Source organism: Cannabis sativa, chromosome 3, assembly GCF_029168945.1.
Source record: "Cannabis sativa cultivar Pink pepper isolate KNU-18-1 chromosome 3, ASM2916894v1, whole genome shotgun sequence".
In the NCBI taxonomy this organism is placed as follows: domain Eukaryota; kingdom Viridiplantae; phylum Streptophyta; class Magnoliopsida; order Rosales; family Cannabaceae; genus Cannabis; species Cannabis sativa.
In genome coordinates, this window is record NC_083603.1 from 1,347,048 (window position 1) to 1,365,307 (window position 18,260).

Sequence of the window (18,260 nt, forward strand, 5' to 3'; positions counted from 1 at the left end):
AATGATTAATTTGAGCAGTAAAATTTAATTTAAAAAAAAATGAATTTTTAACACCAAACTACACGGTCTTTGACTTAAGTCATGAGTATTAAATATAATTAACAAAAAATTATTTTAACCAATGTTATGGTAATATTGTTCTATTTTTATAAAGGCTAATTAGGATTTTTGCTCTTTGAAGTTTGACATGTATCAAATTTTGTTCCCTGAACTTTTTTAGTCATTAAAAATTCTTCCTGAACTATTGAGATTGCTAGATTTAAGGATTTTTATCCAATTTCATTTAATTTTACCTAATTCGGTGATTATCCACGTACTAAATTATGCTTCACAGATTTTGATATCTATCAAATTATGCTCCTCAAACTTCGACATGTACCTAATCACGCCTCCTAAATTTTTATCTATGTTAGACATCCTTTACTAAAATTTGATAAAAGTATTTAATAATCTCAATATTTCATGGAAAATTTTTGAAAGCCTTAAAAGTTCAAAGAGTATGATTTGATATATGTCAAAATTTGGGCGAAAAAATCCTAATTAGCCTTTTATAAATGTGAACAATATATAATCCTAAGGCATAAAAAATCAAATAGTAGCTTATCTTTTATCTCAGAATGATTTTTAAAATAATAATAATCAACCGATCAAATTAATTATTAATTTTCTTAAAAAATAAAAATATATATTATAAAATGTGAGTGGATCAAAAACAGATCAAAGACTTTAATTTTATTTGATCTCCACAAAAGACTTACTGTATTTTTCCTATTAAGTTATTATTAAAGAGATCAATGACTCCAAGACTACGCATATTTATCGGTAGAAAATTTGGGTTTAGTCCAAATCTAATTGATTGGTAGATTTCTAAGTTTGGTTGATAATCACTATTATGTTCTTTGGAATTGGACCAGAATATTTACTGTTGGATAGTGATGAATCTTTGAGTCACTAATGGAACGGAAAATGAATCATGGATTAAAGAGCAAACAAAGACAAAGGAAAGAGGAATGCAGAGAAAAGATTAGAGAGAGGTTGTTTGGCTCTGTTTTTCAGTTTTCAAAATTATGTTTTTAAAAGTGAGAATAGAAAATAGTTTTTTTATCATTTTAAAAATTCAATGGTGTTTGAGTCAGATTTTTTAAAATTATTTTTAGATATTTTTTACTAAAAAAAAATTCAATATTATACACCATACCATGACATGAACCCATCCTATTCCGAACCAGACCTGACTTGGACCTGGACTCGACCCGAATCTTGATAGTGGACCCGGGGCTAGGTCCGAGGTCTTGGGTCGGGTTTGGGTTCGAGGTCTGAGTCCAGGATCCTAGTCCGTTGTTCGGGGTTCAATTCGGGTCCGTGTTCGTGTCCGGGTTCGGGATCTTGGTCTGAGTTCGGGCTCGGGTTCAGGTCTTGGTTCGGGTCCAAGTCAAGGTCCGATTCCAGGGTCTAGGTCAGGGTTTGGGTCTTAGTCTGGGTCTGAGTTTGAGTCTAGGTCCGGGATTAGGGTCCAGGTCCAAGTTCGGGTCTCGGTCCGGGTCTAGGGTTTGGGGTCCGGGTCTTGGTCTAGGTTCAGGTCCAAGTCTAGGTTCGAGTTCGGGTCGAGGTTAGGGTTCGGGTTCGGGTATGTAAGTAAAAATGTAAAATATAATATGTTAGACAAAAAAAATTTTTGAAAATAGAAAACAACATTTTGATATTTTCTATTTTCTAATTTTTTCAAACTCAATTTTTAAAAAATTTAGCCAAATGATCCCTATTAATTTTTAAAAACTATTTTCTGTTGTTATTGGTAAGCTTTCTGACTTCCAATTCCATCCGAGGTGTACGAGTTTGAGTGTCACTCGTTTGTGTTTTGCTAATAACTTACTTCTCTTCTGCAAAGAGATTTCAAGTCTCCAACTCTTTTATTAAGGGGATTCAAATTGTTCCTTATTACTTCAAGATTGAATGCCTATAGGGAAATTAGTCGTTTATGGAATAGGTATGGATTCTATTACTGTAGATAGAATGGTAGACATGTTTGGTTATTAAAAGAGCAAGTTTCCTTGGAGGGAGAATTATTCTTATTAGTTTGATTTTGTTATCAATCAATTCTTACTGGGCTCAAATTTGTCAAGCCTTCCTTTGGAAAGGGACAAAAATGAGTAATGATCTTGGTTGTGTCTCTTGGAGTGATACTTGTAAGTCCAAGAAAGAAGGGGGGTTGGGCTTCATAGATATTGATTTATGGTACATGTGTACTATTGGAAAACATGTATGGGCTATTTCTTGAAAAAAGGACAATATTTGGGTTAAATGGGTGAATGAGGTCTATATAAAGTATCAAGACTGGTGGGATTATCAAGTCCCACCTTGATGCAAGTTGGTATTAGAAAAGTGTTGTTCAAACAAAAGTTAAGATTAAAGAAGTGTATTCTCATATAGATTTTCAAGCCTTTAGTTTCTCTATAACTGCACTTTTTGTTCCAATTTTCAGCTTTCGAGTCTAGAAAGGTGGAAGTATGAGGTGATTTGAAAAAGAATTTATGTGACTGAAGGGGTTGTTAGTAGTATAGTTACTTACCTAGTACAATAGTATTGAGTGCTCAAGCAACAAGGTTGAATGAATATGCTGCAACAATTTCTACTATTGTGTCTTCTGAGCGGTAGATAAAACTGAAAATAAGTGTTCTTAAGATTAATTGTGATGCTGCAATCTTTTTTATCTTATTTTATTTTTAGTTTTTTTTGTCAAACAATCTGGGACTTAGGCGGGTGATTATTTGATATGTTTTTCTAATTCTAGTCCTGGTCGTGTCTCTAACGGAGAAATACTTTGATTGGATTGTATGCTATTATTTTAACTGATTGCTAGTAATATAAAATTGCATAATTTATTCAGTATATATTTATATAAATAACACTTAAGCAGAATCCTAGTCATCAACATATAACAATTTTCCATCTTAACTTGAATACTAGGTAGAATATTATAGTTATAGATGACAGTATTATCTTCGGCTACATTAAGTATCTTGAGGCAATGGCAAAGTTTGGTGAGGATATTTGCAACATTTTCTTCTGTTGAGACTAACTTTGCCACTTGAGATTATATATGTGTAAATTCTTAAATCGATATGCTTAGTCCTTTCATGAAATATTATAAAATACTTTGTTCCTGAAGTGTGCACCTTGATCAACTCGCTCTCATGTGATTCTTTCTAGCCATAAAGCTTCCTTGATCACAATTTCTGTACATGCTATGTATTCTTCTTTAGTAGTAAAAAAGGTCGACACAAATCCATGGCAATGGAAAGGAGTCTGGGCTCCTCCCAATTTTTTTTTTTATTGTATTTTTCAAAACTTTTATTAGTTTTCTTTAGAAAATTTACATTTAGCCCCCCTTAATTTTTTTTTGGTACTTTGCTCTCCCGCCCCAATATTATTGCAATTTTGATTTCTAGTCGGTACATCCATGGAATGTAAATTCAAATTGAGATCTTCTAGTGTCCAGATCACCTACATAGTAAGAGTATCGTGATCCATTTGGTTGCATTACAATGTGGGATAACGTCTAAATAACATTAAAATAACAACAAAAAATAAGATACATATAACAAAAAAAATAAACAATAAATTAATAAGAGTATAACATAAAAAAGTCGTATTTTTTGTAATTAAAATTACAAAAATCGTAAAAATATTTAAAATTTCGTACCACCATATTTTTATAATTTCTTTGTTATTTTTATATATTTGTGAAATAATCCCTTAGTGTGGTGCACACTATACAAGCAACAATACTAGTTGTTACAATTTGGGAAATAAAATGAATGGGGTTCCATCTCAAAACTAATTGGCAATGAGAGGAGTAGTCCATTCATCTTATATATCACAATTTATTTCCGTACATTACCAATGTGAGATAAACTTTAATACTAGTGTAGGGTAAAAGGTGAATTTGAATAGCTGAGTAAAAGGTGGTTTCACATCTTCAAAACAAATCTACTTAAAATCATCAATAGCTAATCAAGCTTCTTAATTTGAATGCCACAAAGAAGGTATTAACAAAAGTCAAAAGTGTTCATAAAGAAAAATGATGAGAAGAAGGATGCCTTATTTTTCAGTAACTTTTATTCAATCTAGATAAATATATATATATATATATATATATATAATTATATATAAACATATACATTTATATGCATATGTATATGATATCCCTTTTCATTGTTAAATATTACTTGGAAAGCTTAAGTTAATGAAATAATCCTTTTGCCTTGAGGTCTTCAATAGTGTCATGTAGACTCACTTCTAAAGGAATGAAATTTTTGACCAAATTCATTACTTTCTCATTTGATATTTGGCATGATGTTATGAGAGGCATATCATCTTCACATCTGTCAATTATTAAAAACACTAACTTTATTTCTTTTTGATAATAAAACACTAATAACTTTATTATTATTATTTAAAATTGTGAAAACTATAAAAATTATTTTGTGTTATCATTGCTGAAAACGCGATTTTAAAAACCAATAACAGAAAATAATATCAAAATAGCCGAAATTTTTGGTAACGAAAACTTACTTTTCGGGAATGGTTAAAGCCGGATAGAGCTCTTTTAAAATCTTCATAACCTTAGAAATGTGGAGAGTATGTCCAACTAAACAGTATCTTCCATTAGCTGAAGCAACTTCAAATGCTTGAAGATGTGCCAATGCAACATCTCTCACATCAACATAGCTATAAACTCTATTGGGGAATGTTTGAGCTGCTCCAATACACAAAATGAAAAGTCTCACTCAACTACTTATTTTTTTTTTGGATAACATATATACAATTAAAGGCTAATTAGTAATTTTTTCTCCCGAACTTTGACATGTACTAAATCGTGCCCCTTGAATTTTTTTCGCCGTTAAAAATTCTCTCCGAACTATTGAGATTGTTAAATTTAAGGACTTTTGTCTAATTTTAGTAAAAAAATTCTAACATAGATGAAAGTTCAAGGGGCTTGATTTAGTACATATCAAAGTTTGAGGGACATGATTTGGTAGATATCAAAGTCTGAGGAGCATGATTTAGTACATAAACAATCACTGAAAAAGTAAAATTAAATGAAATTAGACAAAAGTCCTTAAATTTAACAATCTCAATAGTTCGGGGGAATTTCTAACGGCCAAAAAAATTCAAGGGGCACGATTTAGTACATGTCAAAATTCGGGGGGAAAAAATTACTAATTAACCTAAATTAAAATCATCGAGTGCTTCTACAATGCACTCTCTATTTGTTCGGCATCTTGAAAAAATTTGTAGTCTAATTTTTTTTTTTATAGTCGTTATAATTATTTAAAATATTTTGTAAGACTTTAAGAAATTTATAATAATTTACAATATAGAAAGTTGTGTTCTAATAACTATTTTACATGCATATAATAGACTTTTTGAATTATGCTTTTAGTGTGTTAATTTTTTATTTATTTTTTTTTTAAATTTTACAAAATATCCTAATAATTAACTATAACACAGGATTATAATAAACCTACCCTTTATTTGATTCAAAATCATCTCTACACTTTGACAAAGAGTGGGTGATAAGGCTGGACCAATAACAAAGGTTGGAAGTAATGTGACCAAGTCAATTTTGTTTTCCTTTGCAAATTCCCAAGCAGCCTTTTCTGCCAATATTTTTGAAAGAGCATACCAACTCTATCGAAAAGAAATAATAAAAAAATATACATATAAATTTAACACCATCCTTAATGGAAGATACAACTAATTAAGTGACAAATTATTAGCACAAAAATAGATAAATTATATATTTGATACATTATTTTAATTGTGTTCTAATAATGTGTATGTAAATTTATTTAAGAAAATAAAATTGGGGGAATTTTCATATTTATGGTTTTTAAAGTATAAGTTTTCAATTTTTTTTTTCAAAAATAAATTATTTTATGGCATTATTATGTATTTTTTTTAAAAAAAAGTTTTATAATACAAGTAAGATAACTGGATACCTTAAGAGATAACTGGTTTATACTAATTTATTGCAAAAATATAAATAAAAAATGATTAATTATTTATTTTTTGTAAATCTGGTACTAATTTTAGCACATAATCATAGAAATAAAAAAAATTAAAATATAATACACACAACTAATTATTTAGCACAACTTAAGAGGATATGTAACATATATAATGACAAAATGTACAGAAAGAGGGACCCAAAATTTCACTTTTATAAATGACAAAAATGAGTAAAAGGGTAATGATATAATATATATAATAATGTACAATATATAAAATATTACAAAATTTTATATTATATTATATTATATGTAAAAATTTCTTCAATTTGTTTTTCCTCTTCTAATTCAAAGAAAATCAGTAGTAGGTATAAATTAAGCTACCCCACTTTGACTATGTTGTCAATAATGTAAAGACATTTTCTTTAGGGTAATAATTGATGTACATACCTTCAACTCCTCACAATAGAGAGGATCTGAAAACCATGTTTCATCAAGAACTACATTAGGGTTATTCAAAGATTTTCCATTATACATAACTGCAGCCATGGAAGATGTTAGAACCACCCTCTTCACACATCCAAGTTTCACACATGATCTCAGAATGTTAAGTGTTCCCTTCACTGCTGGATCAAGTAGTTCTTTCTGAACACACACATATGGAGTATATATAAGAGGTCTGTAATTCAATAATATTAGATTTTGCACATTGAGGAGTGCTAATTATATATATAACCACCTATTATAACTTCTTAGTCGACTTTTACGTTCGAAATCACATATTGGAATATTTTTTTCAAATTTTTTTATGGTGGTGTATTCGTTATAGTTATAATATCTCTCTATAAATTTTTGAAAAATCTGAATATATAGTTTACAATACCGAAAACAGAACTTTTGATATTCCAGTTTACCACACGTGTTCAAAAAACTTCAAACTTATTTTCAACACTGTAAACTATTTGAAATTTTTGAAAAATTTACAGAGATAATGTTGTGAGTATAACGAACACCTCTATGAAAAAAAGTTGAAAAAAAACATTCCAGTATGTACGTTTTCGGGCACAGAGATTGACTCAAAGATTGTAGTAGGAGGTTGACAGTAGAACTTCTCTTCGCACATTTTGATTTGATGAACAATATGAAAAACCTCTAACTATCCATAACGTATCACATCAGTATAATATTATATTTTAAGATACCTAATAACAATGCTCGTATTTTTACCTTTGGGTCAGTAGATGAAAACAAAACAGGTGAAGCTGTGTGAAAAACACCTTCACATCCATCAACCACTTCATCAAAAGATCCATCTTCTATTAAATTTGCTTTAATTAGATGAAGTCTTTCTTTAGCTCCATCTAATGAAACCAAGTGTTCTATCTTCTTTGAATCATCTACTTCACCCAATATATGTATATGTTATAGAATTTATAACTACAAATGAAAACTATATGATATAATTTATTAGTGAAAGAATATATAAAGAAAAAAAACAAAGTATATAGACTAACTTGGGTTACGAATCGAGGCTTTGACAGTGTATCCATGTTGTAATAAGAGTTTCACAAGCCATGAAGCTATGAAACCTGTTGCTCCACTTACACACACTACCTTATTTCCTTCACTACTCATTATTTTCTCAATATCTTAAAAACTCACAACTCAAGAGTACTCAAGACCCTTACACCATAGATCTTTTTGCTCTTATATATATGCAATTAAAAATATATATGGGTATTTTTGATATTTTCAATACATATAGATAAGTAGAAAGATAGTGTTTGGTTTAATAGAATGTAATTATAATGGTAATAGTAATTTTTATTTTATATATTATAGAATCACACCCAATAGGAACACTAATAATCACACTAGCTTTGGCTTTCAGATGTGCTGGCAACCAATGTCGTATACTTGTTGGATTTCTCTTAGGGCTGATTTTAAATAATTTTGGTTCGTTTTACAAACTGTTTAAATAGGCAAACTTGTTGTATTGTCCTAAAACAGTTAATTTGGTGCTACTTTAAATTTTTTTTACTTTTTATCACAATAAAATTTATGACTAAAAGTAAAAAAATTGTCACTAATTATAAATATCATTCTTATGTTGTGGCTAAATAGTTCGTGACTAAAGGTATTAGTTATAAAAATTACAATTCACAATACTTGTTATGGCTAAAACTAAATTAGTAACAAACTTGTATCTAAATATTATATTTTAGTCACGTAACTTTTTATTGTTACTAAAAGTCACATTTAGTCACAAAAAAATTATGTTCATGACTAAAAGACATGTCACTAAAGTGTTTTTATTATTAATAAATATATATAATAAATAAAAGTAAAAAAAAAAAATACTTCCGCCAACTTAGTTGCTAGACAGGTATAATATTAGTAACACATATAATCAAATTCATAAATTTATTAAAAAATAACAAGAATAGTAAAAACTTGTAAATAACACCAGTTTAATTACGTTTGTTATTTTCATAGTATTATAATTAAGTTTTTTTATGAAAAATTACACTTTATTAACCATTCATTTTGGTTACCGTAACAAATCAGTTGGAGCAGACTCCGTATTGAAATGATGACCATGATATAAAAATATAGACTCTAGCAAAACTATGAGCTACTTTATTAACTGATCGTTTAACAAAGACAACAAAAACACTTCTCAAAATAGAAATCAAAGCTTTAACGTGAAGCTTGAACAATACCAAAACAATCTATTTCAACAGTTACTTGGCTTCATTGTCAGTCTTTGATCCAATTTAAAGCTTCCCTTACACTCAAAGCGCTTCAGCTAGCAAAGGCTCAACTATGCCATTGTAGAAAAACGTGCACCCTTCAACCAAGAAACCATTCTCGTCCCTAGCAACCAAACCAAAACCGTAGCTATCACCATGGTTAAATAGTGCTGCATTAACATTGATTTTGATACTATTTGACTGTGGCAAAGTCTACTACTCTTTTATTATTAAGTTAAAAAAGAATAAAAATCGAAATTTCTTCTTCTGCTGTATTTTTTTAAGGAAAATAACAGAGGAACAAAATTATGAAACGAAGATTTTTTTTCCATCTAGCTATATATAAAAATTGACCCACCAATAAAATACTTACAAAATAAAAAAAAAATTAATATATATAACAAATATTTAATATATAAAATATGAAATTTTATATAAATATTGTCACATAATAAAATTTTTTGATGTAAAATTTAGCCATACAAAATCAAAATTAGTTATATTTGTCCTTACAAAACTAATTAGCCACATATAAGTCATACAAAACAAAACTAGCCATTACAAACATTTACAAAACTATAGAATAGAGATATATTACCTTACAAAAATCAAAAAGTCACATTAGCCATAAAAAACATGAATACCAAACAGTACTCTTTTTAGTCAAAATATATGGAAAGAATGTTACATAAATTAATAAAATTAGTTATAAATCAAGTTACAAAAAATGAGATAATAATTACATAGTAATTATATATATAATAAGTTTTTATAGGAAAGTTTGTTACAGCCAAGCTATAATATTGGTCCAGTAATAACGCGTATAGAGATTTTTTTTAAAAAAAAATAAATAAAAAAATAACATACGTGTAACAACCAATTTGCTTCAATTTTTTCTTATTCACAAATTCTAGTACATAAAAAGACTTAGTAAAATTTAATTTTGAAATGTAAAAACAACAAAATAAAAAGATATATAGTATAGTAATTGAAAAAGATCTCTAGTAATAATGGCCGAAGAAGAAGAACAAGATTCCACAACAGCAAATGTTACAACAATGGCAGAAGAACAATCTTCTTCACATAAAACTATAAAGAGATTCGACTCTTTCGATATCGAATCTCGTACCTATTTAGGTCACGGAAGCCATGGCAGCTCGAAGGTACATTAAAATTATTTTCTCTTCTTCTTTTTATTTCGATATTTTACTATTAAATAAAAATAATAATTTATTTTTGTTGGATGGATATGATTATGAATTAGGTTATGAAATGGTCAACGGTATTACACTTAGCATTTCAAAGCATTGGAATTGTTTATGGTGATATTGGAACATCACCATTGTATGTGTATGCAAGTACATTTCCAAATGGGATCAAACATGAAGATGATATTTTGGGTGCTTTTTCAATTATCTTTTATACAATCACATTAAGCACTTTGGTTAAGTATGTCTTCATCGTTTTAAGGGCAACTGACAATGGTGATGGTATGTATATATACATTATTTATATTTAATTTATATGTATATATTCTCCATTTTCTTTATTCATTAATTTTCTCTAACCCTAATTAACTACATTGTATAAAATATTACCTTATTAATTTCTATATTATATGTTTAGATATATTTGGATTACATATCAGTGTGTACGAATAAGAAATTAATTAGTCAATATGATTGATGCGTATGTATATATGTATAATATGGTATATATGTTTAGTTTGGAAGAATGAAACCCCAATAATAATGAGAACTATAAAAACACGAATAAAAATAGAATAGAAAATATTTAAATTGTATAATAATTAATAAAAAAATTGAATGGTCTTCCTTTTATTTTCAACATGGAATAGTTATTGTATTAAAATAATGGAAAAAGGGTTACCGAGAATATTAAAAGAGCATTGTTATTGGGTACCAGTACTTTTTATAAGTGATGCATTTAGTTATACCAGTATTGTATTTTAGCATTTTTCATATTAAAATGACATTCTAATATTTTAAAATTAATACAACTTTAGTGTTTCCATTGTTTTAAGTGTTAAAAGTAAATTAATTAGGTTTTCAATATTGGTAGATTTAACTTCTAATTTGGAGATTAATTCTTTTTCTGTTATCTATTTTAAATAGACATTTGGGTTTTATATCTTATGTATGAATATTAATTGTTGTAATGTATGTAGGAGGGACATTTGCATTGTATTCTCTAATATGTCGATATGCTAAAGTTGGATTGACCCCAAGTGAGCAAGCTGAGGACACCAACATCTCAAATTTTAAGCTTGAGTTGCCCACTAAACGCATGAAACTAGCAACATGGGTTAAATCTCGTCTAGAGAAAAGCGACATCTCCAAATACTTCCTATTAATTGTCACCTTTCTTGGAACTTCCATGTTGATTGGCGACGGTATCTTCACTCCATGCATTTCAGGTACCGAGATATAAATACAACAAGTTAATTTGACTCATTCCATTCAGTACTCAACCAAATTTTGTGGTGGGGAAGGGACAAGGTACCTTACCCTGAACCTTTAGAAATAAGCAGGGCCGGCTCTAAAGTAAAATGTGAGTATTTTGAGTCTCTTTTTACAAAAATGTAAAAAAGTATGTACTATATAAAAATTTTGGGCGGTTTGAGTGGATCCTAAGTACGGGCCTAACCCACCTTAGTCCAAGACTAGGCCTGGAAATAAGTCAGGTTTGACTCACCCTTATTAACCTAGAAATAATTTTTTTTTTGACTAAATTTGACTTTTAGTAACAACAAAAAATTACTTGTGACTAAAACATAATATTTTTTTTTTGATAACATAAAACATAATATTTAGATACACATTGTCACTGATTTAGTTTTACTCACAACAAGTACTGTGACTAAAAATATATTTAGTCACAACAAATTGTGATTTTACTACAACATAAGAATGATGATTTATAATTAGTCACAATTTTTTCACTTTTAGTCACAAATTTTATTGTGATTAAAAGTAAAATTTTTTATAATGCCTTTAGAAATAAGGCAGGTTTGACTTGCTTGCATTTTACCCTTGTTAACCGAGGCAAGGTTACTTAGTTGAGAGACGACCTTGACTCCCAATATTTTTTTTCCTTTTTAAGTATATAAAAATTCAAAAATAATAATTATCCAAATATAGATGAAAATTAATTAATTGGTATAATACAACACACTAATCAAGATTAAATTCACCTTTTGTTAATGGCAGTTTTATCAGCTGTTGGAGGTATTAAGGAAGCTGCACCTAGTATGACACAAGGTAATTAAGTAAATATAATATCATAATAATCTCAATTAATAATATATAGTAGGATTAATTGATTCAATCTTTTTTTTGTTTCTTAACAGATAAAATTGTTTGGTTCTCAGTAGCAATCTTGATTATGCTATTTATGGTTCAAAGATTTGGAACTGACAAAGTGGGTTACACATTTTCTCCATTACTCTTACTATGGTTTGCACTTATTAGTAGCATTGGACTCTATAATTTCATCAAGTTTGATTGGACAGTCATCAGAGCCATTAATCCAGCTTACATAGTAACTTATTTCATCAGAAATAAAAAAGATGCTTGGCTATCTCTTTGTGGCACAGTACTATCCATTACAGGTACACATATTAAAAATTATAATAATTATCAAAAAAAATTATAAAATAAAATAGATTCTTATTGTCAACTTCCTATTATAATTTTTTAGTCAATTTTTGTTACCCGACCCAGACTCCGACCGGACCTCGGCCCGACTCAGACCAGGTTGTGGACGCCGAACCTCAACCCTCTACTTGGACCTCGAAATCAGACCTAAACCTTGGCCCAGGACCTAGAGAGTTCGGGTCTGGGTTCAAGTCGGGGTTTGGGTTCGGGTCTAGGTTCGAGGTTGGATGGGTTCATATCATGGTATAGTGTAGAATACTGATTTTTTGAAAATATCTAAAAATAGTTTTAAAAAGCCTGGGTCAAACACCATTAAATTTTTAAAATAATAAAAGATAGTTTTCTGTTCTCACTTTTGAAAACACAATTCTAAAAACTAAAAACTAAAAACTAAAAACACAACCAAACAGTCTTTTAAAAGTGTCGAAAATAAATTTAAAATTTTTTAAAATGGTATGGTAAACTAGAATATTAAGAACTTTGTTTTCATTACTGTAAACTACTACTTAGAATTTTTAAAAAATTTAGAGGGAGGATATGAAGAAAAAAATTGAAAAAAATATATTCTACAATGTGTTTTTTAACGCGAAAAAATTAACTAAAAAATTATTGTTAATAGTTTTAACATTAGAATCATTTAATATAATATTTTACCATATATAAATGCAGGAGCTGAAGCTTTATTTGCCGATGTGGGACATTTCACAGTGAGGTCCATTCGATTAAGCACTTGTTTTATAACTTACCCAGCTATAATTTTAGCCTATGCTGGACAATCTGCTTTTCTTCGAAAGAATCCAGATCTTGTTTCAGATATTTTTTTCAAGTCAATCCCAGGTTTTTTTTTCTTTCTTAATTTTACTACTGAACAATTAATAATTAAAATTGTGTTGTACATATATAATATTCTATAATTTTATTAATAATGATATGTTTTTGTTAGGTCCTATGTATTGGCCAATGTTTGTAACAGCTATATTAGCAGCAATCATAGCTAGTCAATCATTGATTTCTGGAACATTTTCTATAGTACAACAATCACTTTCTATGGGATGTTTTCCACGTGTGAAGATTGTTCATACTTCAGCTACTCATAAAGGACAAGTTTATATTCCAGAAGTTAATTATCTTCTCATGCTGGCTTGTGTTGCTGTTACTTTAGGCTTCAAAACTGGTGTACAACTCGGCAATGCATACGGTACTACTTATAAATGCTCTATTATTAATGCACAATATATATATTTTCTATTAGTACTTTAAAGGGTAAATACCATTTTGGACCTCCTGTTTCACAAAAGTTACCAATTGGACCTTGTGTTTTGTTAAATGACAAAATGGACCCTGTATTTTCTAAAATAGTACAAATAGGACCCTGAATTGATTTTTTGTCAAAATAAAGTTTAATTATAATCCGATCTAAAAGTGCTATGACAAAACTGTTTACATTTTTTTCGTATTAAGCATTATCTTCAAGTTGGTTGTATTAAAAAAAAAGTTGTCAAAAATTAAGCTCATCCTATTTTTACTATTTTAGAAATTACAGGGTCCATTTTGTCATTTAACAAAACACAGGGTCTAATCTGTAACTTTTACAAAACACAGGGTCCAAAATAGTATTTACCCTACTCTAAAATATATTTGAACATTGCTAAGAGATAAGAGTAGTGAGTGTCTAACACAATTTTATACATAGTATATATTTGATTGACACAAATTTGTATAGTTTAACTTAGTTTTTGTAAGCTATTTTTAGGGTTGCTAATTAAAAGAAAAATTAAATAAATAATTAATATTTTTGTTCCGTAAATTTTTTACACTATTAAGTTGTGCTTCTAATAATTAGTTTTTGTAAGCTATATTTTTAGGGCTTGTTAATAATATCTTTTGAAATGTAATTTTTATATTAACATAGTCTTTTTCATTACATTCTATTTAATTTTTTTTTTTGTGAAATGAGTAATACAATAAGTAGTAGTTGATAAATAGATGCAAATTATGTACTTTTCAACTTTTATACCTTAATAATTAAAAAACTAAAAATAAAAATTATTAATTATTATAACAAAATAAAAACTACTATCATGTGTATCACTTATTTTACAAAAAAATTAAATATAATATGATGGAATGACCAAGTTAATACAATAAATTCAAGAAGCAAAATTGCTAATTAATTATTCTAAAAAAAATTACATAATATTTATATACTATATATGATTGTATATGTTTCTCATTAGTTTGTATTAATAATCACAACATTATTATTATAATATCTCATACCATTTATATATGCAGGGTTAGCAGTGGTGTTTGTAATGATAATAACATCATCTTTCCTAGTGATCATCATGACAATGATATGGAAAACTCACATACTTCTCATACTCTTATACATTGTTACAATTGGTACAATGGAATTTATGTACTTAACCTCAGTTCTCTACAAATTTGACCAAGGAGGTTACCTTCCTCTTGCTTTTGCCACAATATTAGTCACAATCATGTTTGTTTGGCACAATGTGTACTTAAGAAAGTACAAGTACGAATCAAACAATAAAGTTTCACCACAAATGGTCAAAGATATCATGAACAACATAAGAATTACTCGAATGCCCGGAATCGCCCTATTCTATTCAGAGCTCGTTCAAGGAATTCCTCCAATTTTCAAGCATTACGTGCAAAATATGCCCGCGTTACACTCAACACTCATTTTCGTCTCAAGAAAATCGTTACCAATTAGTAAAGTTTCACCAGAGGAGCGATTTTTGTTTCGCAGACTTGAGCCTAAGGAGTTGAACATGTTTCGTTGTGTCGCGAGGTATGGTTATAGGGATTCGCATAAGGAAAGTGAACCCTTTGAGAAAATGTTGGTTGAAAAATTAAAAGAGTTTATAATGATTAAGAATAGTGAAGGAATCATAAGTAGTGATAATGAGGATGAGATTGAAAGGATTGACAAAGCTTTTAATGATCATGGTGTTGTTCATTTGATGGGAGAAAGCCAAGTGTTTGCTGGTGAAGGAGCTAATTTGGGTAAGAAAATATTGATTGATTATGCTTATGATTTTTTGGTGAGAAATTTGAGGCAGAGTAGTAATCATTCTTTTGATATTCCTCACAAAAGAATGGTCAAAGTAGGAATGACTTATGAGCTTTGATTAGTTAATTGATCAATTAATTAAGCATGTTTTGTTTAGTTTTATTGTTGACTTTTGTTATATTGTTGACTTTTGTTTATTTGGTTAGTTATAAATAAATAATGTGAAGATTATCTATATGATTTAGTGGCCTCTTTGCTCTGTTTTTTTTTTCTTTTTCATCAGTTGTATTTTTGCCCCCCTTAACGTTTTTCTCTGGCTTAGTCATTGGTTATATCAGAAAAACTAAAAAGCTTTGACTGTGATTAATGTTAGAAAATTAATAATAAAAAAAGTTTCTTAGCTTGAGAATTGAGCTATTTCACTTTATGTTCATTTTAATGACCCAAATTCTACTAGTTTTTGTGATCTCAAATTCTCAGTGCTATGAGTGAGAGTCCAGCTTTTGAGGTCTTGTAATCTAATAAGTTGAGACAATTGTCATCATTGGATCTCTCAAAGTAACAATAATAGACAATTGTCTAGTTCACCCTTTGATCACTACTTGTTAAGGCCTTTCAAAAGTGAATGAACCAATATAAGAAAAGAAAAGAAAAAGGATATATGGTGTAATTTGCTCAATAATCTTTGCTCTCGATCATTTGGATCCTTAATCTACATTTTAATATGAAACCAGTTTCGATCATTCACTCAATTGCTATGATTTTTTATTGGCATGATGAATATTCTCAATGCATGCATCCATTTTTTCCTCTATTCTAGTTTGACACAACAATCAATTTAGTATTATTATTGACATACGTACCATTATTATTTATATGGAACAATATGGTCAGGACAGTTAGTTATAATCGTTGTTTTTAACATTCTAATAACTTTGACATGTATTGTGCCCCTGAACTTTTTTGGCCGTTAAAAATTCCTCTGAACTATTAAGATTGTTAAATTTAAGGACTTTTGTCTAATTTTAGTAAAAAAATTCTAACATGATCAAAGTTTAAGGGATCAAAGCGAGTACGATACATTCATCATCTCATCCAAGGGGCATCCGAGTCGAGATCGAGAATCGAAGTTGATCTCCACTTAATCCGGATACTGAAACTCATCCCTCATATGAAGCCCTTCTTGCACACTACAATCGAAATTTCGGAGGGCCAAATCCCTCTCGATTTCCTCTTCAATTCTCCTCCTTACTCTTCATTCAATTTTCCGGATACCGGTATAATAGAGAGCTAACACCGGATTCAATTCTCGAGGTGGATCATATATTAATATTGACGAGGGAATTTCACCGCCTGCATACGGGAAAATTTCAGCACACATGGCCATTTAGCTTTGAATGCTTCTACCGATTTGATAAGAGCTATACCGGGGTTCTTCCCACTTCGATGGCACCAAAACCATGCAAGCACACTCACCAAAACGGCTTCGTGCCGACACAAGATGGTATCCCGATTCGGGTGCTACCAATCATTGCATGTGATGTGACTAATCCGGTGCGGAAGCAGTGATTATAATGGTCGAGAGACTCTATGTTGGCAATGGATCGAGTTTGACCATTCAACACACCGGCTCTACTTTGTTTAAATCTCCACACTCGATAAGCCTTTCATTCTCAAAAATTTACCGCATATACCGTAAATAACTAAGAATCCGTTAAGTGTGTCAAAGTTTGCTATGGACAATAATGTTTTCTTTGAATTTCACCCTCTTGTTTGCTATGTTAAGGATCCGAGGACCAAAACTTTACTCCCGACCGGGACACTCCACAATGGCCTATATACTTTTGATTCGTCGCCCAAGTGCTTCCCCAACCTCCCTCAATCCGTCCATTGGCTCCATCTCCAAGATCGAACCATGCCTATATTGCCACTTCTGTTGATTGTCACAAAGAGTCTACCAGTAGCACAACTTCTCCCTGTAATGACACTTCTTTGTCTAGTTTTGACTTGTGGCACAATCGATTAGGTCATCCTAGTCAAAGAGTTGTGCATTCTGTCATGAAAAATTACTAATTAGCCTAAATAAATTTATAAATTATATATATTTTATGAAGATATAATTATTCTATACTTTCTTAATACTAGATTTATAAAATGTATAACTAATTATCGAGGTTATTATTAAATAGAGTCTTTCATTAAAGATTTTATTAGAAATAATCTTTGCTCTCGATCATTTGGATCCTTAATCTTCATTTTAATATGAAACCCAGTTTTGATCATTCACTCAATTGCTATGATTTTTTATTGGCATGATGAATATTCTCAATGCATGCATCCATTTTTTCTCTATTCTAGTTTGACACAACAATCAATTTAGTATTATTATAGACACACGTACCATTATTATTTATATGGAATAATATGGTTTCAAAAACCTTCACCAAAGAGGATATGGATGATTAGAAAATTTTGATTGAATTGTCGTATGAAAGTTTATGTACTTGGATTGGTGAACAAAGTGTTACATATGTGGTTTTACCATTTTCACTACTTTTAAAAATTATTAAAAAAATATGTATCATTTTTACCTCTTTTTTTAAATATTGTACCAATTTTGTCCCTGTCACTTCAAGATACTCTTCATGTCTCCATGTAACTCTCTTATATTAGGGTATTTTGAGTATAATACATATAAAAAGAGGTATGTTTCAATTAAATATAAAATTAAAGATAAATTTAATTAATTGATTAATAAAAGTAGTACTTTTCAACT

At 29.4% G+C, this 18,260-nt stretch overlaps 2 protein-coding genes across 3 annotated transcripts; one reads left to right on the top strand and one right to left on the bottom strand.

Moving 5' to 3' along the window:
- Positions 1-3,995: 3,995 nt before the first annotated feature.
- Positions 3,996-7,747, bottom strand: LOC115709984 (phenylacetaldehyde reductase). Of its 2 annotated transcripts, none has more exons than XM_030638267.2 (6): positions 7,529-7,747; positions 7,242-7,414; positions 6,465-6,659; positions 5,532-5,694; positions 4,576-4,759; positions 3,996-4,385 (listed from the first exon to the last, which is right to left on the bottom strand). In XM_030638267.2, exons 1-6 carry the CDS (start codon positions 7,647-7,649, stop codon positions 4,244-4,246), a joined length of 978 nt encoding a protein of 325 aa, XP_030494127.2. In that variant the 5' UTR covers positions 7,650-7,747; the 3' UTR covers positions 3,996-4,243. The 2 variants fall into 2 exon arrangements, with proteins under 2 accessions (XP_030494127.2, XP_030494128.2); XM_030638268.2 differs by having other exon boundaries at positions 7,242-7,411; positions 7,529-7,744.
- A 2,033-nt stretch (positions 7,748-9,780) lies between these two features.
- Positions 9,781-15,701, top strand: LOC115709981 (potassium transporter 5-like). The gene is made up of 8 exons (XM_030638264.2): positions 9,781-9,930; positions 10,032-10,257; positions 10,956-11,204; positions 11,998-12,048; positions 12,138-12,398; positions 13,114-13,281; positions 13,388-13,642; positions 14,740-15,701. Exons 1-8 carry the CDS (start codon positions 9,826-9,828, stop codon positions 15,600-15,602), a joined length of 2,178 nt encoding a protein of 725 aa, XP_030494124.2. The 5' UTR covers positions 9,781-9,825; the 3' UTR covers positions 15,603-15,701.
- The last annotated feature ends 2,559 nt before the right edge of the window (positions 15,702-18,260 follow it).

Bases quoted from the DNA above. Each gene is read 5' to 3' on its own strand.
- LOC115709984 (XM_030638267.2), bottom strand. From the start codon at position 7,649: ATGAGTAGTGAAGGAAATAAGGTAGTGTGTGTAAGTGGAGCAACAGGT. The intron at 7,415-7,528 runs GTTAGTCTATAT...TATTGGGTGAAG, and splicing joins AGCCTCGATTCGTAACCCAA to TAGATGATTCAAAGAAGATA. The intron at 4,386-4,575 runs GTAAGTTTTCGT...AATAATTGACAG, and splicing joins GCTTTAACCATTCCCGAAAA to ATGTGAAGATGATATGCCTC.
- LOC115709981 (XM_030638264.2), top strand. From the start codon at position 9,826: ATGGCAGAAGAACAATCTTCTTCACATAAAACTATAAAGAGATTCGAC. The intron at 10,258-10,955 runs GTATGTATATAT...TAATGTATGTAG, and splicing joins GGCAACTGACAATGGTGATG to GAGGGACATTTGCATTGTAT. The intron at 13,643-14,739 runs GTACTACTTATA...TTATATATGCAG, and splicing joins ACAACTCGGCAATGCATACG to GGTTAGCAGTGGTGTTTGTA.